Below are 22,655 nucleotides of genomic sequence, written 5' to 3' on the forward strand. Positions count from 1 at the left end.
CATGCATCGCCGCTTTAAAGGGCCCAGACTGCTGCAGGGTCTCCACTGCAGGGTCCTTTTTTGGTAGACCTCCCCTCGCTCGGGGGGATCTGCAGCCTCTTGGTGCAGAGGAAGCAGTTTTATGGGGGCGTCCTGGGGGAGAAGGATGTTGCTGTGTGACGTTTGTGCCCCCCTCGATCTGGGGGCGACGCACCTTTGGATTCCGAGAAAGGAAGGAGAAACTAAATTGGGGAGGAGGAATAGGGAGAGATTGGGAGGGGGCCTCATCCTTGTGAGATTCCTTGGCAATGGGGGGTGATGGGGGGGGCAATGGGGGTGATTGGGGGGTACAGTATTGGGGGAAAGAGTTTTTCGCCTTCTCAGTTCCCCTCTTGCAATCCACAGATAAGGAGCTGATTGCCTTGGAGGAAAGAGCCTTATGGGGACACTTTGGGGGAGAAAGCGGGGTTATTCCGATGCCTTCGGGCGCCAGACCTGGAGGAAAGATTTCGAAGAGGGGCCCTGATACTCTGGATCGGCCCGTCCAGATAAGCCTCTTTGCTGCTGCGGGATGCTGATTTGCCGCTTTGTTACGGCTGCCAAGCTGTGGGCAAGGCTGGGAAGGTGTGCTGCGAGCTTTCTGCCAGCAAGTGGCGATAGTGGGGCCTTTCCCTGGTCTTCATTTGCTATTAAGACAAGGAGGGGGCGGAGCCTGGAGCGCACCGAGGACAGACAGGTGCACAAGGGGGGGCGAGAAAGGATTCGCCCCCCCCGAATCCGCAGGCAATGCAGCGGGGAAGGGAGAAAAGGGGGAAGGACAAGGGGGAGCATTGGGGGAATAGGAGGGAAGGGGACGGAGCTGCTTCGCGTGTTAAGAGACGGTCCCTGCCGGATCCCTGGACAGCCGCTGCCTGTCGATATCGACAGCACTGAGCTACATGGACCCCAATGGTCCGCTTCTGCAGAAGGGGCTTCCCAGGTTCCCTGCCCCCTTCCATAGGCGAGCGGAGGGGTGATTCCTGCTGTAAAGGGCCCCAAGGGCTGCAGGGACTCCACTGCAGGGTCCTTCATTTGCAGAGATCAGCCCAACCAGCCCCCCTTTCAAGGGATCTGCAGCCCCGGGGGGGAAGTGCCCCTTGGTGCAGAGAAAGCAGTCTTATGGGGGCATCCTAGGGGAAGGATGCGGCTGTGTGACGTTTGTGCCCCCCCCTCGATCTGGGGGCGACGCACCCCTGGATTCCGAGAAAGGAAGGAGAAACTAAATTGAGGAGTAGGAATAGAGAGAGATTGGGAAGGAGCCTAGGCCTTGTGAGATTCCTTGGCAAAGGGGAGAGCTTGGGGGAAGGTTGGGGAGCCCAGGATGTGTTTTGGGGGAAAGACTTTTCCCCCTTCTCAGTTCCCCACTTGCAATCCACAGATAATGGGCTGATCACGTGCGGCTGCCTTGGAGGAAAGGAAAGAGCCTTATGGGGCACTTTGGGGGAGAAAGGGGGGTTATTCTGATGCTTTGGGGCCCCGGACTTGGAGGAAAGAGGGCAACGGGGGGGGCATTGAAACGGACCCGGCTCTAACTGGCCTTCTAAAAAGTCTCAAGGCAGAGGATGGAGAAAATAAATAAATAAATCTACCGCCCCCCGTCAGCTGGACCTGGGGGGGGTAAGGGCCTTCTCTAGACCTCCCCTTGGGAGTTTGTTGGAGGGGAAGGTCAAAGCCCCCGCCCTGCCCCCCCCCTGGTGGATCTGAGCTTTCCTGGCAGTATTGACCCAGCGGAGGGTGCTGAGAGTCTGCCTCTGCTAGCGCTGCCCACTCCCTCCTATCCGGCTTTGCCCCTTGCCTGGGGATACCCACATTGATGGAAGGGCCTCTGGGTGCTACAGCCACTGAAGTGTAATGCCTAGTGGGCAGTGCTCACAACAGCCCTGTGAGGGGGGCCTGGATGAACTCCTGGGTGTAATGTCATGGGTAGGGCAGGTGTGGGAAACCTGAGGGCCACATTCCAGCCTGGGGGCCACTTTCCTTCAGGAGGAGCCTTCCAGGGGCCACTTTCTGGTGGTGGGCGGGGTGAGGGGCAAAAGTGGGTGGAGCGAAGGATGCAACGCTTACAGTTAGCTACATTGTAGCCATTGAAAAGTCAGAAGTTTTGTCTGTACACAAACGCACATATATACACAAAGAGCCCTGGAGGACCGTGCGGAGTACTGCACTTGAACCAGGAGTAGACATGTGAAAGCTCTGGGAGAAAAAAAAATCAGAAAAATAGTGTTTTCCCCTGGGTTTTTTTCCAGGTATTCCCATCTCTCCCAGGGAGACTCAGAATCAAACCTCTGTACTTGGCTGCACAGCTCCCTGGGTCACTATTTCTAAGCCCAGCCTACCTCTCTGGGTTGTTGTGAAGTTAAAGGTGGATAACTTTATCTCCCACTCTAAATTCTGGACATAGTGGATGTCTCTGCAAGTGTGTGTGTCTGTGTGTTATTATTAGAATTACTTTCCAAGTTGAAATCCCCACTCAGGACTGAAATTTTCTCTGTGTGTGTGTGTCTTATTATTAGAATTACTTACCATTTTATACCGAACGGTGTCCTGAGGGACCCAGGTTCAAATCCCTGCTCGGGAGTGAAATTTAGTTGGTGTCCTTGGCCCAGTGACAGTGTTGTTGTGAAGAAAAAGGTCTGTGTGTGTCAAATTATGTTTCCCATTGTTTGCTCCTTAGAGGAAGGCCTGGGGAAAATGTTAAAACATAATTAAAAATGGTGCTGAAGATATACGTAAATACACCTCTTATCTTAATCAGCCAAATGACAACCCTGTAAGGTAGGCAAGAATGCTGTTAAGCTTTGCACCACGTACATTCCTTGTTCAACTGTGAACCACGTTCTGGAACCTGGTGCCCTCTAGTTGTTGCTCAGCTGCAGCTCCCATCAGCACCAGCCTGCATGACTAATGGCCAGGGATGATGGGAGTTGTAGTCCACAACATCTAAAGGGGCTTGAGGAAACTTTGGCCCTCCAGATGATGCTGAACTACAGCTCCCATGATCTCTGGCCATTGGCCATGTTTGCTGGGCTGATGAGAGTTGCCAGTCAGTAAGAGTTTCCCCACGCTTGATTCAAAGGTTAACTCAGATTATACAAATAGATGATACCAGCGTTTGTGCTGCTGTTTTTAAAGTAGATGTGTTGCAAGTAGGTCAAATGCTTTATATTGCCCAGTGGGCTGGACCAGACTGAACGCCGCTCAGTATTCCTCTCATATTTCCGATGGAAGGGGTCAGGCCTTCCCCATCCCAGGGAGCTCCAAGATGGAGCCATTGACCTCATCCACTCCTGACTTGCAATATATACAAAGCATACTGACTGCAAACTGTCAGGGACCTGATATTTGATTGATATGAACAAGGGTTAAGTTTTTAACGACAGTGTTATAGGATTGTGGGGTTGGGATGGATGATGTCTTGGGGTCCTCTTTCCAGCCTCTGATTTGGAATCTTTCCAGGGGGAGTTATAACAAAGAAACTTCCTCCACTAGTTAAACTAGTTCCTTTCATAAGCTGATGAGTCCAGCCAAGTTTGTCCAGTAGACTCCATTAGCATGTGTAAAGATTTGGCCAGGAAAGCAATGTGTTGCCATAGGAACACTTTCAGTAGAGAGATCCTCATCCCCCCCCCTCCCCTGGGTGGAGGCCCCCTCATCCTAGACTGGAGCTAAGAAGTGGTAGAGTTAGTATGAGGTGAAGCTGGAAAGATACAAAGATATCTGCTCTGTGTGCTCAATCCCAAAGCTATGGCTTTGGGGTACTCTAGAAACCTGATGGGGAACCAAGATCTGTTGGTTTGTTAATGCTGAGAACCGCTCCATCTTATGCTCAGGTTGTAGGTATGTGTAAATAAATATCCTAAATACACCACAGTCTCCGCTGACCTTCATTCCAGGGAAACCAAATCCTGGGAAAGCGGTGGAGCCTCTGGAAGATTGAGATGTGCAGAAACCATGAATGAGACATGATGAAGAGGAGCCAATAAATAACACGGCCTGAAATGACTGACAAGCTGGAGGAGAGACTCTGGTGGGCAGGAAGGAAAAGCTCCAGAGTGGAGATGAGATATTGGGGGGGCAAAATGGGGGGGTTGACTGGACGTGGCAGAGGAGGTGAGATCCCCCACCCACCCCAGCCATGGAAGACAAAAGAAACTGAGGGAGACCTACCACCTAAACGTTAAAGCCTTTTGTAGGTTAGGCATCCAGAAGCAAACTGAGCGTGAAAGGAAACAGCCGAGGAAAGAGACGTGCCATTTATTTGTTTAGAGCCTTTACCTCTCCCCACAAGTGTCGGGCCGCTTATAATATTTATACTCCTCATCTCCACATTTGTATCAAGGAGAACATTCCTCCCCTGTCTCTCCCCTGCAGGCTCTTGAGAGCTGTTCCCATTTGGGCAAAATCTATGAGAGTCCCAGAGGGGGCCTAGTTTATGCCTCCTCCTCCATTTCCCCCACAGGCAGCGCAATGGCCTCAGAGGCACCGTCCGGATTGCCTGTTTCTTGGGGCAGAGTGGGAAGAGGTGCTGGACATTCACCTCAGGTAAGACAGAGAGGATAGCCCAGGTGCCTCCCTCTGGGTTGGGTGGCAGGGAGAGAATCTGCCTTTTTGCCTCTACTTTTAATCCTACCTAAAAAGAGGCCTGAAGCTGGACCAGGCCAAAGGCCCACCTAGTCCAGCATCCTGTTCTCACAGTGGCCGACCAGATGCCTACGGGAAGCCCATGAGCAAGCAGGACCTGAGTACATCAGCGCTCTCCCCTCATGATTCCCAGCTACTGATATTCAGAGGTAGAACATAGCCGTCATGGTTAGTAGCCCTTGATAGCCTCATCCTCCATGAAATGAAGGCTGCTGGGTGCACGGAGTATGTTTTTCAGAGCTGGAAGACCCAGCTGGTTTGGGGAAAGAGGTTTAGTTAAAATTATATGTATTTATATTGAGTGCATTATATATTTTTACTGTACATCGCCCAGAGTGGTGGGACAACCTGCCAGATGGGTGTCTAATAAATCCACTAAATAAATAAATAATTTTTTGTAATATTTTAAAGCCATTCAGGTTGGAGGCAGTCACTGCAAGATCTCAAAATGACCTAGTTACAGACGCTGATACATCAACAAAAGCCCTCATGCAACTACCCCTTTCAGTCTGGGAGAATGGTACATGTTGGAGAAATTACGTTTTCTTCTTCCAGGCTCCCTTGACCTTTGAGGAGGTGGCTGTGTATTTCTCCGAGGAGGAGTGGGCTCTGCTGGATCCTGAGCAGAGAGCTCTGCACAGGGAAGTCATGGAGGAGAATTACAAGACGGTGGCCTCTCTAGGTAAGGGCACTCTTTGGTTTCTTGCCTGATAAACGCGGAAGGTGTGAATTTAGTATTCATACTATTGAATCCTGCACTTCAGGAATGCTGTTTTGGAAATGTGTGTCTAGAGCTGAGTGGGAGAGCACCACTTTTGCATGCAGAAGATTCTTTGTTCAATAGCTGGCATCTTCAGCGGGGTGTGTGGGGGAATGAAGAGATAGCAGGTGGTGACAAAGATCTCTGTCTTCCTGAGATCTTGGAGATCCCATATTAGTTGCAGTAGACAAGGCTGGACTAGATGGAGAAAGACTGACCTGGTATAACTCAGCTTCCTAAATTCCGGGGTGGGTAGGTGAGTTGATCATTATGTGCGACCTGACTTGTGATTCTTCCTATTAGTAACTGTCATTCAGTGAGAATTCTGTAATTGCAGAAGAAGAAGAGACAGTGAATCCTGAGAGCACCCCATCTGCATCATCAAGCAGATTGGAAGCAGCAGGAGAGAAACACGTAGACACTGAGCTCAGTAATTGAATCCAGTAGTTCAGTAACTGAATTCAGTAATTCTGTTTCTTGATTCCTAACTGAGCAGAGCAGGGGAAGCTGTGTCAGCTGTTCCAGAGGAGATAAAAGTGAGCCACCTCTCAGGGAGCGAGTGAACAGAACGTGCTAATAGGAGTTTCGGAGAGGAGGTGGGGGTGGGTGGGTCCAAAAATGTTTTTCCCTTGTACAGCACACCACATATTTACCCTGAAGGAGGACAGGACAAGAACAATAGAGTTAAAATCTACCTTAACATATATACACTAGCTCCAAAAAGTTAAGATGTGAGCATGAAGAATAATATGTAAACATTTTTAAAAACAAACAAATATGTTGACTAATCAAGACAATCATAAAAGTGCATACACAATAGGGCACATAACAATACAAAAAAGACCAAAGAACAGATTTCTATATAGGCCTCATGTCCATGTGAAATAGAGGGTAAAACAATCAAAACAGTGTCAATCTGTAATCCTATATTGACTGCTGAACAATGGCCTATTGGTAAGAACTCAATACTCAGAAGGTTCAAAGTACATACGTTGGCCAGACGCGTTTCGACTTGAAAGTCTTTTTCAATGGCCTTGCAGATAGATGTTGACTGTACAGGGTAAAGAATATAATAATAGACAATATTAGCCATATACGGTGAGTACCTCCAGTAATGCTGAGAAATGTAACTGGTGTCAGAGGAGAAAATAGAAAAAAAGAAGAAGAAAGAGGAGGGAAAAGAGAAGAAAAGAAGAAAAAGAAGGAAAGAAAGAAAAGGCACTTACTTATATTTATACCCTGGGATATGGACTGATGGTTGAATGGTCTATGGATTCAATTGGTTCTGCACCAAAATAATTAGGGATAGAGTTATTATCCAATGCAAAAACGAAAACTTCCATAAAAATGGATTGTTATAGTGCTTACTATTTCCGTTCCACAGTCCTTCTCTAATCCCATTTGAAAACTTTTTAACATCAACACAGATGACCCTCAAAATGTTTGTAGATTATAAATGTATGGTCACTTGGATCATCCCAAATAAGTTAGTCTACAAAGAGGGCACAGCTGCGGAGGAAGCTTTGACTGCCATTCAAAACTAGCCTTTTCCCAGTATTATCCTTACTCACATTAACAGAATGACACTGTTTTGATTGTTTTATCCTCTATTTTACATGGACTATATAGAAATCTGTTCTTTGGTCTTTTTGTATTGTTATGTGCCCTATTGTGTATGCACTTTTATGATTGTCTTGATTTGTCAACATATTTGTTTGTATTAAAAAAATACATATTATTCTTCATGCTCACACCTTAACTTTTTGGAGCTACGGAGGACAGGCCATTCTAATATAACTAGAAGGAAAAAGAAAGAAAAGGCAGTAGAGTCTATGGACAAAAAGGACAATCCAGTGGTGATGACTTGCAGGGTGTGTGAGATGTTTGTTTTCTTGCCAGAGAACAACATTTTTATTATTTATTTATTTATTATTTTATTTATACCCTGCCCTTCCCTCCAGCAGGAGCCCAGGGCAGCAAACAGAAACACTAAAAACACCTTAAAATGTCACAAAAAGACCTTAAAATACATTAAAACAAAACAACGTTAAAAACATTTTTTTAAAAAACTCTAAAAACAACTTTTTAAAAAAGGGCTAAAAATACATTAGAAGACATATTAAAAGCAATTCTAACACAGACGCAGACTGGGACATACAAATGCAACAAGTGCAAGCTGGTGGCGCTGTTGGAAGAAAAAGTGAGGGGCCTGGAACAGCGGGTGGCCACACTGAAGAGTATAAGAGAAGATGAAGAGCTATTAGACAGAATGCTGGAACAACAGCAGCAAAGAGAAGTACAGGATGTGGAAGAACATCAGCATGTTGAAGGAGAAGAGCCAACAGGGCGATGTGGTTGCAGAAAAGGCAAATGCTATATTAGGCTGCATTAACAGAAGTATAGTTTCTAAATCGTGTGAAGTATTGGTTCCCCTCTATTCAGCGCTGGTTAGGCCTCATCTTGAGTACTGGATGCAAACAAACTGGAACAGGTTCAGAGGAGGGCAACAAGGATGATCAGAGGATTGGAAACCAAGCCCTATGAGAAGAGACTGAAAGAACTGGGCATGTTTAGCCTGGAGAAGAGAAGACTGAGGGGAGATATGATAACACTCTTCAAATACATGAAAGGTTGTCACACAGAGGACAGCCGGGATCTCTTCTCGATCGTCCCAGAGTGCAGGACACGGAATAATGTGCTCAAGTTGCAGGAAGCCAGATTTCGACTGAACGTTACCTGTTAGAGCCATACAACAGTGGAACCAATTACCTAGAGAGGTAGTGGGCTGTCCAGCACTGGAGGAATTCAAGAGGCAGCTGGACAGCCATCTGTCGGGAATGCTTTGATTTGGATTCCTGCATTGAGCAGGGGGTTGGACTTGATGGCCTTATAGGCCCCTTCCAACTCTACTATTCTATGGTAGACTGTGGGAATGCTCTGGACATAATATATTTTGGGGACTCGGTTAAGATGGCGGCGGTGCTAGCTGGGTTTGTAATAACCTCCGGATACAGTCTTGTGCTTTTTCTTGTCTGGTAAGCTTTGATCTCGATAAAGCTGGCTAAAACAACAGCAAATTAACTCCTGAAGTGTGTAGCTTCTTGGGAGTCAAATGAGAGAGTGATTAATGATTGTTTGGACACAGGAACAGGAAAAACGCTGGAAAGATAAGGATGAAGACCCCCCCCCATCATCTCTCTTCTTACTCTGAACTAGGGATCCGGGATGAATGATGGTTAATTAGTATGAGAGGGGGAGGAAAACTGACTATTCTACAACCACATTATTATTATACTGCAGAAAATTACAACTTATCTCTTATCTAAGTGGAGCATCACTCAGCAGCTTCAGCCCGGAATTCAGGGGCTATGGTTCTTACCAGGCAGGCATCCAGGTTGCTGGGAGCAACTATTTTAACTGGCTCAACCTCCCCAAAGAGGAAAAGAACGAGACAAGCCGACATAAGCTCTTACTTTTCAAAGAAAGAAGATAGTAGGATTAATGGAGCTAGAAGTTCCTCTCCTCAACACGGCGTTGAATTTGAGCATACGGACCCAGCCCAACCGCAATCTATCCATGATTGGACTGTAGTCCACAATAAATGTGATTTATATTTATATGATAAGCCTCCCCTGGGAACAGACCTTGCAGCAGAAATTGCCTTAATGGATACTTTCCCAGGAAAATCACTTGAAAAAAATCTAGGATTAGGTTGCAACTCAAATTCGATATTACAAGTTCCAGAAACGGATGGCGAGTTAAAGGAACCCCCTCATATGGAGGATAAGGAAGTTACAGCCTATGATTGGAATCTGAGCATTGATGAACGTTTAACACCTGCTGCCTCAACAATGACTGGCAAAGCTTTTAGCCCTTTAAAAATCTCTTCTTTATTGAGGCAAATAGAAAGCAAGCAGGTAGAGAGTACCCATCCATCTGAATGGAAATTCCATCTGCGACTGCTGAATGATGAACTTGAACGAATTAAAAATTTCCTGACTGAAAGCTATGCTCTGCTAGTGGTGATAGCTGAATTTCACAAGTTCCATACCTGTGCCCATTGCTCTGATTCCCAAGGAAATGACAAAGCTGTAAAAATTGGCCTTGACTCTAATACCAGAGTTGTCACCTCTAGCTATAAAAAGAAAGGAAATAAGCACAAGACTACCAAAACGTTTAGTACTAAATGCACCAAGCGGGGTGTGATGTTCCTGTATTAGTGTATATATGGTAAGTGTAGTTTGTATAGGAGATACATGGTAAGTGGAATGAAAGAGGAGGCGGGAGTGAATGGGCAGTAGAATGCTGGATGATTGGCTGAGTGTTTGAATGGCTGGAGAGTATAAATGGAAGGATGACAGTTGAATCTGGGTGGTGAACGTTGGAGTGGATGTTGATGGGTTGTTTTGGTGGGTTTTTGAGAGGAGATTGTGTGGAGAGTTGGTGGATGTGAGGAGAGTGTGGATTTCGGATTAATACTAAAACCAGTACCTCAGGAATAGATGAAACCATATGCTTAAGTGCCTTTATAAAGTAATCTTGTTATCTTTGTTATCTTTGTTATTTAATAAATATATTTGGTTTACCAAAGGCCTGATCCTTGGCTGGGGTTTCACAGACCAGCAGGGAGGGCAAGGTAAATACCAAGGCTGAAGGGTAATAAATGGTGGCAGCGGTGAAGGGGATAATATAACACAAGTATTCAGAGCAAACCAGAATAATCTGCATTGATACAAAGGGAGTGGGACAGCTTAAGCACGCAGTCACAGAGGTAACCTGATAGAGAGACTCAGGCAGAGTCTCTGGGAATACTGGTTATAGGACGGGACTGGTGGTGCTGCCTAGCAGGGGGATCTGGTGAGGTCTATGCTAGAGCGGGGAGAGAAACCATAAAAAAGGACAGTCTGGACTGGTAGAGTCCTTGGTGGTGCCTAGTGACAGGCAGTAACCACAAGCAGGTAGGAACCTGACAGGGAGAGCCAGGGAAGGGCGTCACACTGGGCAAGACAAAAAACTTAACACCTAACCCTAAGGGGAAAACAAATCTATCCTTAAAGCAGCAGAAAGGATTAAACTTTAAGAAACATTTCAAGATTATGGAAGAAACGCAACAGCCCTCCGTTAAGCTGGCAAAGACACAAAAATCAAGTTCGCAGACTGGCAAGATACAATCTACAGTAACTGACTTAAGCCCCATCTCTGATCCGCTCTTACCTCTTTCAGTTCCAGAAGTTGTGGCTCCACTTCAAGTAGCATGCTTGATTACGGAAATGGACAGTGGGGTTTTTAGCAAGGAAATACAAGACCCGTGGCAGCATGCATTGAACGAACACCAATAAGCCACCGTATGGTAGGATGCTTCATAAGCCTCTTCCATTAACTCAGCAAAAATGGGAACTGGAACTAAGTCACTGCAAGTTAGTTTTCTCTAACTATCCCAAACCGAGGGGCATGCTGACTCCTTGGCAGCGCAAAGTGCATATACAACAATTGATAACCAAGATTGCTCCAGATTGCGGCTTGATTGACGATATCACAGAGATCGAATATCTTTTTTATGATTATAAAAACGCTAGAGCAGTAGTGACCTTTGGAAGTTGGCCATCTCTGATGCGTCTTTACAAGGTTAAAAATCAGTTTTGGCATATAGGCATATGTATTAGTAGGCTATTTGTGAACCAGAAACTGGTGCATTTATTCAGCAAACTCCAGAACTGCGAGCCAGAGAACAACATAAGAAAATTTCCTTTCTTCCTACTTTTGATCCAACCTTGGAAGAAAAAGATCTTATAAAATCGTTCTATGCCTTGCCTACAAGATCTCAGAAAGAGATTATTGACAGACTAACACTTTTAAGAAATACCCTTGTCCACGTTTTAGATCTAGATAAGACACTTGACCCCCTCGGAATTACAGAATCTGCTCAAACCAAACCAGGATCTATAATGGAAACTTATCAACAAAATTCACTCGACCACCTGGTCCAGATGTCCCAACCATCTAAGGATTCTACCCCCTCATCTTAAAGGGGCTATGTTCATTCCTTGCCCAACAATTCTGAAGAGCTGGTGACTCATCCTAAAATACCCCCATCAAAGCCCAAGCATGTGATACCAAAGGAAGATGACTGGCTATGCTTTAGGTATCTTGATCCAGAGGAGCTAGGCCATGCCCCTGTTGGGCCTTTAAAAATTCCCTCTAATACAAAGTCATTGCCTCATCCCCCTGTTAAATCTGGAGCTGTATTTCTGGATAAGGGTGATGTGCTTGATCGGATCATAGAGCAAGACTGACAGTCTCCCTTGGTTCAAGATAATCCCACCAGATCTTTACAGTATCGAACTCGACAACCTCGTAAATGAGGAGGATTGGGACCGAAATTAGACCAGATTAGAATCTTACCATGGAATGTTGCGGGCTGGTTTTCCAAACTACAATGCCCTGGGTTTAAGGAATTTTTAAGATCACATGATGTAATTTGTATGCAGGAAACCTGGTCTACAAAAAGTATTTTCTTGGATGGCTTTTCAGCCTTGGAGCTACCCGCAAAGCCCACAAATAGAAGAGGTAGACCCAAGGCCGGTCTAGCAATTATGACTTCTACCTCTTTAAGTACGAGCGTTAAGAAACTTTCCCCTTGTGGCAACCTAGCTATTGCGGGTCTAATAGAACTTAGAGCAACCATTCTTTTATTAATAAATGTATACATCCCGCCTTACCCCCACAAACGGGAAATAGCACTATCCTGGGATCAGCTGGAAAATTATATAGTTGACTTAGAAATGCAATATCCTAAGGCACAATTAATAGTAATGGGAGACCTGAACGCTAGGATTGGTCCAAATAACAATGCCCTGGCTGAATCTCCATTATGGGGGGCGATGGAGGTTGAAAAAGTTATCCCAGAGTATGGTCGACGCTCAAAAGACCAGAAGGTAAACTATGCGGGAATACGCTTGATCCAACTGGCGGCCCGCTTGAATTTGACAATTATAAACGGACACATGAAGGCAGATGCCTTAGCAGAGTATACTTACATTTTGGGACGTGGAAGTAGTGTAGTGGATTATGTGTTGACCTCCCCCCCTTTGCTCAATCAGATCGCCAACTTTCTAGTAGGTGACAGGCTGGAAAGTGACCATCTCCCCTTGATCTGTACTTTGACAGCAATAGGAGGGGGACATCTTGTCGTGCTGCGAAATGTTGCATTGCCCAATGCCCAAGGTAACCATTACTAGCCTAGGTTGCCAGATACAAGACAAGCCAGACCATAGAAAGTTTTAAGAGTCTTTATTGACACTAGCCTGTACACCACATGTATTTCCAGCTCCTTCTGACTTCTGTCACAACCCCCACACTTTGCTTTCGGTTTCCCCAGCATTTTATACACAAACCGTGCCGTTGCCAGCAACATCTGCTCCTTCGGCCTTGGCACTTCTCTGTTGCTGGTTTAACCCCATAACAGCTGGTTCTTCACTGTCTTTGTGGAATCAAACACATCAAACTTTGCATGAGTGGTCAACAGCTCCCACCTTCCATAAAGACAGTCACATTTCATATATTTCACTTACAGTGCATTTCACATTTCAGCATTTTTTATTTTTTTTTAGATGCTACATTTTCAGTTTTCCTTTATTTACACACAACAGGTTCCATACATGTCATGAACAGAGTATCAACACCATCTGTTTCTTTGTTAGCGTATGAGTCGTGGCTTTTGACTGTGCCCACTCTATACCAATCTGGAGGCTTCCCTATGTTAGCTCTTTCAGAGCGTCTTAACTGTATTTGGGGTTCAGTTTCCCCTGTGCCTCTCACATCTAAACTAGTACCAGGCATTTCTTCTTCTTCTTTTACCTCCTGTTTTGTGTGTGCATTTTGTGATCCATTTAACTCAGCACTTTTGTTTTGTTCCCATTCCTGTTCTGACACCTTTATGCTTCTGCTAAGCACCACTTGCTTTTGATCAGAAACCCACACTCTATAATACGTGTTTTGATAACCAGCACAAATCCTTTCTGTGCCCTTGGGGCCAGTTTCCCTTGCCTTTTTCCTTTAGGAACGTGTATCCAGCACCTTGCCCCAAACCTTGCAATGTGAGTCAACCTTGGCTTCTTTCCTGTCAGTTTTTCATAAGGTGACATACCGATGGCTCTATGCAATAGCCTATTTTGTATATATGTAGCATACATGATGCATTCTCTCCAAAATGCATTTGTTAGTTCTGTGTCATGCAGCATGGCTCTTGTAGCCTCCTGAAGGGACCTATTTTTTCTCTCAGCGGTCCCGTTCTGAAACGGCAAAAACGGGGCAGTAAAGTTTTGCTCTATGCCTTTACTCTCTAAGTATTCTTTCAATGCTTTGCTTGTGAATTCACACCACTGATCAGAACGTATTCGCTTTCTTGTAACACCATGCTGTACTTCTACTTTCTTTATGAACGCTCGCAGTTTCCTCTCTGCCTCATCTTTTCCCTTAAGCAAATAAACAGTGCAAAATCTCGTGTAATCATCCACTATAACCATGAAGTACTTTGCACCTCCTTTCGAACTTTGCAATGGCCCTGACAAGTCAATGTGTATTAACTGATATGGTGCGTCTGTAGTGCATTCTGCTTCTTTGTTTATAGGTGCTACCGTGGCTTTGGCTATGTTGCATGCATCACAATCAATAAACTGCCCACATTCCTTCAGCTTCATATCCTCACTATGTTTTGGAGTTTTCATAATAGTTTCATAATTAGCATGTCCTAGACTTCTATGCCATTTATGTACGCAGCATTCATGTGGCTCTCTGTTTGCACTCAGTTTAGCACACCCTGCGTGTTTGCTTTGAATGACATATAGACCATCTTTCAGGCACCCCTGCATACAGATCTCATTACCCTTTTGTATGTTACACTTCCCTTTTTCAAATGTAACAGTGTAACCCATGTCATTCAACTTCTTAACTGACAAAATATTACATTCTAACTGTGGCACATATAATACATCAGTTATTATTGTTTTCAGCTTACATAATTTCACAGTTCCACGTCCCAAAACGTCCCGTTTTGATCCATCCGCTAACACTACTGTTTCTGTCACAGGTTTCAAAGTGTTAAACAAGTTCCAGTCTTTTGCTAGACAATGAGTTGCTCCGGAATCTAACACCCAATCTGTACATTCAGATTTATGAGTCTCAGCACTCACTAATTTCACGCTTGATGACTGCCAGCCTCGTCCTCTCCGCTTGGCTGCACAGTCCCTCTGCAAATGTGTTTTCGCACCACAGGAATAGCATGCTTTCAGTCCATTAGCTTTGTCTTTGAAGTACGTCTCCTTACTTCTCTTTGGCTCCGTCATTTCGGCTTCTTTTCTCCTTTCCCATTCCTGGAGAAGTTTGCCAGTAATATATTCCTCGTTTAATCCAGCATCAGGCATCGCCTCCATTGACGTAACGAGAGCATTCCAAGTGTCATCCAGGGAAGACAGGATGATATATACCCTTTGTAGCTGAGAGTGTTCAACTTGTCTCTCCTGTAATTCTGCAAACAGCCATCTAAATTCCATCAGATGTTCAGACATTGTGCTTCCCTCAGCCAGTCTCATCTGATATAGTTTTCTTGCCAGAAATATTTTACTCCCCGCTGTTTGTCTCACATGAATCCCGTTCAAAACTGTCCACATGCGCTTCGCTGTTGGCTCATTTTGAACATACAACAACTGAGAGTCAGATAACGCCAATATAATATATGCTCTTGCCTTTTCGTCTCTTCATGTCCACACTAGCTGCGGAGCCGCTGGGGGGGCTGCATCAATCACCTCCCAGAGGTCTTCTTTCGTCAAGAATGCTTGCATTCGAAGTCTCCAGCTGGCATAATTCTTCTCCGTGAGCCGTTCCAGAGGCATCCCGGCTGACAACGTAACAGCCATTCTCAGCAGTACACTCCTGCTCACCTCTCCAACACACGGCCACGTCTCCAAGCGTCTGTCTTGCTTGCCTTTGGCTAGAAACGTTCGTTAGTATGGGCCTTAGGGTGGGCCCATAACCCCTGTCGTGCTGCGAAATGTTGCGTTGCCCAATGCCCAAGGTAACCATTACTAGCCTAGGTTGCCAGATACAAGACAAGCCAGACCGTAGAAAGTTTTAAGAGTCTTTATTGACACTAGCCTGTACACCACACACGTATTTCCAGCTCCTTCTGACTTCTGTCACAACCCCCACACTTTGCTTTCAGTTTCCCCAGCATTTTATACACAAACTGTGCCCTTGCCAGCAACATCTGCTCCTTCAGCCTTGGCACTTCTCCGTTGCTGGTTTAACCCCATAACAGCTGGTTCTTCACTGTCTTTGTGGAATCAAACACATCAAACCTTGCATGAGTGGTCAACACATCTGGCCACTATTCCTTTCCGCGAAGATACTACACCCGATCTTCGCTATAAAAGACTCCATTGGAACGAAAGGATCTCTTTAAAGATGACCAGTTTCTTAGACTCTTTCCAGGGTTTAAACCTAAGATCCCGTATAGCAAATGCTAATGAAATATCTGTTGCTTTACTTGATTACTCTACTCTGACTTCAGCTTTGGAAAATGTTGTTAAATCTACTATGTCACGTCACTCCTGCCGCCCAACTAAACACTCCCTTTCCAGTTGGTTTGACAAGGAATGCTGGGAGGTCAGGCAAAAGTTGAGAAGTCTCTATATTAATTATAGGAATGCTAAAGCAAGCCTTCTTCCACCTGAATATTATTCAGTCAAAAAGAAATACAAACAGCTAATTGTCTATAAAAATAGACAAGCTATTCAAGAAGGATGGAAGACTTTAATTAATGCCTCCTTAAATAACAACTCGAAGCTATTCTGGGCGCTAGTTACCGACGCCTTGGGTTCTTTCTCTCCTCGCACTAGTCACTGTTCAGGTGCATGTGAATTGGAATCCATTGTTGTTATTGCTGGGGGTAGGGGGAGCATATGATGCCTTCCCTGCTCTTGCTGCCTGGGCTGCTGCTGTCGCCTCTGACTCTGCTTCACTGTTTAAGACAGGAGCATTTATGTAAATGACCCATTTCATCTCTTTCGTTAATCTAACATGTGGGGCAACGTTTCCCCTTACGCAGTTTGCGCACACCCACACCACCCACATAATAATATATACATATTTCTGGTGCTGCGACTGATTTTCTTTTTCATACCAAGACACCAAAAAACCTGATGATGTTAATGGGATCGTTTCTGGCTGCGTAAATATGTTGCAGTGGCTTTGATCCTATCCACCATGAAATAAGACTTTCCTAGAATTGCCCATTTGAAGGGCACCCCTGGCTTGCTGATTGCGGGAGGAGGAGCTCCCAGGGTGATTTTGGCTTTTGGTGTGATGAAATAAAACAGCCCAAAACAAAACAGCTGGCTTTGGGAAGTACTGCAGTATCATCCACAACAGGCGTTTCAAGCTATGTTTTATGCCCAGGGAGTGCCTGTTTACAAGCGACAGACTGATCCGGCTGGGTCCACAGGGTCCTATCCACTTCATGGGTGCAGAAGTTACAATCAAATTTATATGTCTTCTTACCTTTAAATGACTCTGTTTGGAATGGCTGAATATTTCAGGGTCAAAAGTAACTAGTTTTCTCCGTTTCCTTGAAAGGGTCGTACCTCTATTCCTGTTGGGAAGGAGAATATCCAGTGATCAAGGATCCCAAAGAAGAGGAGACTCCAGCAGGTAGATGCTTAGCTGTGTTGTGGGGCCCTTTCTGGTGTGGGATCTTTCAGTTCCTGTGTGATATCGTGGATGGCAGATTAAACCATCAGGATGAGAGTTCTGAGGACATTGTTGATGGCTGTAAGCACATACGAAGAGCCTATGGGATCAGGCCAGTGGCCCATCAAGTCAAGCATCCAGTCCTCACAGTGGCCGAGCAGATGCCTATGAGAAATGCGCAAGTGGGACCTGAATGCAACAGCTGCCCCACTGAGAGCATGGTGACTGTCTTAAAGGTGCAGAGCCGTGTTTAAAGGAGACGGGTAGGCTGCTTCAAAGGCCGCTTTTGCTGATCCAGAAGAGGACCTCTCCTCTTATTTCATGACTTCTAAGGTATTCAGGAGTCTTTGGCGAGGGACTTTGTCAAAAGCTTTTTTAAAGTCCACATCCACTACATCTACTGGATCATCTCTGATTATATGTTTGTTGACACTCTCAAAGAAGTGAGGCAGGACTTTTCCTTTGCAGAAGCTATGCTGAAACTATAGCAAGCCTTGTTCTTCTCCACGCTTGGCATTTTATCTTTAACAATTACTTTCCACCAGTTTTCCCAGGACAGATGTTAAGCTAACCAGCCTGCTATTTCCATAATCCCTTTTTAAAAACTCTTGCTACATCAGTCATTTTCCTGTCCTCTGGCATGTAGGCTAACCTTAAGGAGAAGTTACTTATTTTTGTTAGAAGATCAGCAATTTTAAATTTTAGTTCTCTAAGAACTCTTGAGGACCTGATGATTTGTCAATAAGGCTTGGAACGTCATGTCTCATCACTGTTATTTGCCTCAGTTCCTCAGACTCACTTCCTGCAAACATTGTTCAGGCACATGGATCTGCCCTCTTCTGAAACCCTGTAGAGCAGCTGCCAGCCAGTGTAGACATCGCTAAGCTAGAAGGTCCAATGGTCCGATTCAGTATCAAGCAACTTCCTGTGTTCCTATATTTCTGTCTGACCACCACTTTTGACTGCCATCAAATGCGTAGGTACCAATGAACAGGGAGCGCCGCCCAGTTTGCCTCTTCCGCAGCCCTTCTCTTCCCCCTCACCCCACTTCTTGTTGCATATTATTTTAGAAATCTATACTGCAGTTGCATGCACTAGGAGGAAAAACCAGACACATCTAGGCTTAGTGACATCAAGTGGTATATGGACCGAAAGGAATTCATGCTGTTGTGTGAGACTGTAGTATATTCAGGGAACCTTCATTTCAGCTGGGCAGACAGGGAGAAATGGGGAGAATTTGGGAGATGTAAAAATCTGAGAAGCAGCCAATTGGGCTTGATCTGTGATGAGATCCTTTGTTTTTGTCTTGAAAGGCCAACATATTTTATTTTCCCCTCCCCCTCAGCAGATGATGGCCAGAAGAATGAGAATTATACGGAACCACAAATGATGTCATCGGTAACAGCCATGTGTGGAGCACAAGAAGAGATGTTTTTAAATCATGGGGGACCAAAACTGTCTGAAAGAAACCAGTCAAAGAATGGGAGGAAGAAATCCACTACTTCTCAAATTTTGCATCAAAGAACTCACACAGCGGAGAAACCATTTGAATGCATGGAGTGTGGAAAGAGCTTCAGCCAGAGAGGTAAACTTACTATACATGAAAGAACCCACACAGGGGAGAAACCATTTAAATGTATAGAATGTGCAAAGAGCTTCAGTGTGAGTAGTCACCTTACTGTACATCAACGAACACACACAGGGGAGAAACCATTTAAGTGCATGGAATGTGGAAAGACCTTCAGTGTGAGCAGTAGCCTTATTAAACATCAAAGAAGCCACACAGGGGAGAAACCATTTAAATGCTTGGAGTGTGGAAAGAGCTTCAGTGATGGGGGATACTTTACTAAACATCAACAAATACACATAGGGGAGAAACCATTTAAGTGCATAGAGTGTGGAAAGAGCTTCATTGTGAGTAGTAGTCAGCTTATTGTACATCAACGAACACATACAGGGGAGAAACCATTTAAGTGCATGGAGTGTGGAAAGTGCTTCAGCCACAGCAGTACACTTACTGTACATCAACAAACACACACAGGGGAGAAACCATTTAAATGCATGGAGTGTGGAAAGAGCTTCAGCCAGAGAGGTAAACTTACTATACATCGAAGAACCCACACAGGGGAGAAACCATTTAAATGTGTGGAATGTGGAAAAAGCTTCAGTTCAAGTTCTGAGCTTACTGTACATCAACGAACACACTCAGGGGAGAAACCATTTAAGTGCATGGAATGTGGAAAGAGCTTCAGTGTGAGCAGTAACCTTACTAAACATCAAAGAAGGCACACAGGGGAGAAACCATTTAAATGTATGGAGTGTGGGAAATGCTTCAGAGATAGGAGAACCCTTACTAAACATCAGCAAAAACACAGGGGAGAAGCTATTTAAATGCATGGAGTATGGAAAGCGCTTCAGAGATAGGGGAACTCTTATGAAACAATGAAAAACCTACAGGGGAGAAGCCATTTAAATGTACAGATTTTGGAAAGAGCTTCAGTCAGAATGACGGCCTTACTTTGCATCCATGAGCCCACATGGGGGAAAACCATTTGTATGTATGCAATTGGAAAGAGCTTCATTTGCAGCAGTAACTTTATTAAGCATGAAAAAAATCCACACAGGAAGAAACCATGTAAATGCATGGAATATGGAAAGAGCTTCATGAAGCATAGCCACAGCGAAGAACACACCATGAAATTGCCACTTAAATGTCTGGAGTATGGAAAGCACTTCAGCCAGAGATGAGGCCTTACTTTACATCAAAGAACCCATACAATGGAGGAGTGACTTAAATGCATTCAGTGTGGAAAGAGCTTCTTTGTGAGTAATGAGCTTTAATATACACCAATGAACACACTCAGGGAAGAAACCATTTAAATGCACCCCTTGTGGAAAGAACCTCTATCCACCTTACTGTACATCACAGAATGCTCACAGGAGAGAAACATGAGGTGTGGAAAGAGCTTCAACCATAGCAGTAGCCTTACTTTACATCAAAGAACCTGTAGAATGGAGGAATGATTTAAATGCATTCAATTTGGAAAGAGGTGGGCAAAGCAAGCCCACATCCAGGATTAAGCTAGGCTGAAGTTATGCTGGTTTATTATTTATTTATTTGTTTATTTCGGTACAAGACCAGCAAATTTAAAACAATAAGATTGTAAACAATGACCAGATCAGGTACAAAATAGTTACAAGAAGTGTTAAAATGCTTGGGCGAAGCTCTTTCTGCGTGCCATGGCCGCCACACAAAATCTCGCCACCATATCCGTAATGAATGGATCACGGTTGTCAAGTAAAACATGCACCTGGATATCTTCAAAAGGTCTGAATCTTTTTAAAAGGCAAGGAGATATAAACAAAGTGCGAAGGTCTGTATAAAAGGAGCAATGTAATATGACATGCTCTATCCCTTCTATCGCTCCAGAACCACAAATACAGACCCGTTCCTTTAGCGGTACTTTCTTATATCTCCCCTCCAATACAGCAGAGGGGAGAACGTTAAATCTGGCCAGAGAGAACGGCCTCCTATACTTGGGGATGCTTAAGGAAATTAAATGAGGCGCGGGTACAGGTGCTCTTACACTGGGCCCTATATTGTTGAACGCTGACCATTGGCTCATATTGTGCTGGAGCTCAATGTCCCTAATACGTAAAGAAATAAGCTCTTTAGCTTTACAGTATCCCAGTCGTAGTATATCTGGCCTCATAGACAGCAACTTGGAGTTCATCGCACGTTTCCAACCCGATTGATATGGATCTGTGAGAGTTAATGGGGCAAGTCCCAGAGGGGAGAAAGTTAACTTTAACCACATATTTATCCTGTATACCCAAGCCCTAGTCTCAACCAGCAAGGTACCCAACGTAATGCAACATTTGGCACACAACAAGGTAGACCTAGAATGTTCCTGATAAATTTGGGTTGTGCGCATTCCAGGGGGGCATAGTTACCCTGGGTGCATAGTTGTGAGCCGTATAGGAGTTGAGGTACTATTTTAGAATTAAAGACCAGCATTGCCGCAGGGATATATTGACCCCCCTTAGAAAAGAAAAAAGTGAGAAGCGCCCTCATGCTTCTCTACGCACTTGCAGCAGCGTTTCTTAGATGGAAATTCCAAGAACCCAAGGAGTGAAAGGTGATCCCCAAGTATCTAAAAAAGGGGACTTGTTCAATCAGGTGACTATTCAGTCTCCAACAATGTTTAAGTCTTTTACGGGTAAATACTACGACCTTGGACTTGTCGTAGTTAACTGTAAGATACTGAAGTTATGCTGGTTTAAACTCCATTCAGGAGCCCTTTGGAGGGGAGAATGTTGGCTCAGCCAGCAGAGCCCAAGGGAAAGACAATTAAAGGAGCAAATTACAGAGTTATCATGTGTTTTTACTTAAATGAACTTTTTTTCCTGTTTTAACATGCTGGGATTGGGACTTGCAGGAATGAGCTGAATGTGTGTAGGATACAGTGTGAAGTCCTGTCCCCTCGGTCTAGTTCCCAACATGCACACCCCAGAATGCCCCTTTCTGGGGGACTTAAACTGGTTTAAGTTTAAACTGAAACTTACAGTTGTCTCAGTTGAGCCACCTTAGCACTCGCTGAGCTTGGTTGGGCCAGTTTAGCTGTGGCTGAGCCAGGATGAGGGACTTGTACCATCATAGCCTGGCTGAGTCAGGACCCAGCCAGCTCTGTTGGAGATAAGCCGTATCCTAACTTCCCTCAGTCTGGCATACATGCCTATAGGATTTTGCCTTTAGTGTAACACAGTGTGGAAAGAGCAGGGCAGAGCAATCCTACATCGAGGATAAGCTAGGCTGAAGTTACTCCAGCTTAAAGTACGCCACATCCTAACTGCAGTCAGGAGCCCTTTGGAGGGGAGAATGCCAGCTCAGCCGGCAGAGCCCAATGGAAAGAAAAGTAAAGAAGTACAGAGCTATTCTATGTTTTTACATAATGACCCCTTTTCCTGGTTTAACTTATGCTGGGATTGGGACCTGCAGGAGCATGCTGAACATGTGTAGAACACAGCGTAAGTCCCCTCTCCTTGTTCCAGCCCGACATATCCCGGAACACCTCTTTCTGAGGGACGTACACCAGCTTAATTTACAAAGTTGAGGCAGCTGAGCCCTTGCTGAGCTGGGTTGGGCTGGGTGAGCCAGGATGAGGGACTTGCACAAGCATAGCCTGGCTGAGCCAGGACACAGTCAGCTCAGCCGGAGTTCTGCCGTATCTTAACTCCCCTCACCCCAGCATAAATACCTATAGGATTGTGCCCTTAGTGTGAGCGGTAGCCTTGCTAGAAATCACAGAATTCCCTTCAAATGCATGCAATGTGGAAAGAACTTCAGTGTGAGCCTTTAAATATTTAAACTAGAGGACTGGAAGAAGTCAGGTGGACCAGTGCAGGATTTAGCAAAGTTAGGTTTGTAGTTAATTTTAATCTTGTGGGGTTCAAAGATTAAAGCCCTATATACATTGGGACCAGGATACCT

The 22,655-nt window shown here is 44.9% G+C and overlaps 1 protein-coding gene across 1 annotated transcript in view; it reads left to right on the forward strand.

Moving 5' to 3' along the window:
- LOC133378937 (zinc finger protein OZF-like) overlaps positions 1-20,287 on the forward strand; it is a 35,782-nt gene extending 15,495 nt beyond the window's left edge. Inside the window, exons 2-5 of the mRNA XM_061613550.1 lie at positions 4,478-4,560; positions 5,215-5,341; positions 17,051-17,125; positions 18,510-20,287. Of these exons, the coding sequence (XP_061469534.1) occupies positions 4,478-4,560; positions 5,215-5,341; positions 17,051-17,125; positions 18,510-19,555 (1,331 nt within the window). The 3' untranslated portion in view covers positions 19,556-20,287. The remainder of the gene's footprint in view (positions 1-4,477; positions 4,561-5,214; positions 5,342-17,050; positions 17,126-18,509) is intronic.
- The last annotated feature ends 2,368 nt before the right edge of the window (positions 20,288-22,655 follow it).

The sequence above is a fragment of the Rhineura floridana genome, chromosome 3 (assembly GCF_030035675.1).
Source record: "Rhineura floridana isolate rRhiFlo1 chromosome 3, rRhiFlo1.hap2, whole genome shotgun sequence".
NCBI lineage: Eukaryota > Metazoa > Chordata > Lepidosauria > Squamata > Rhineuridae > Rhineura > Rhineura floridana.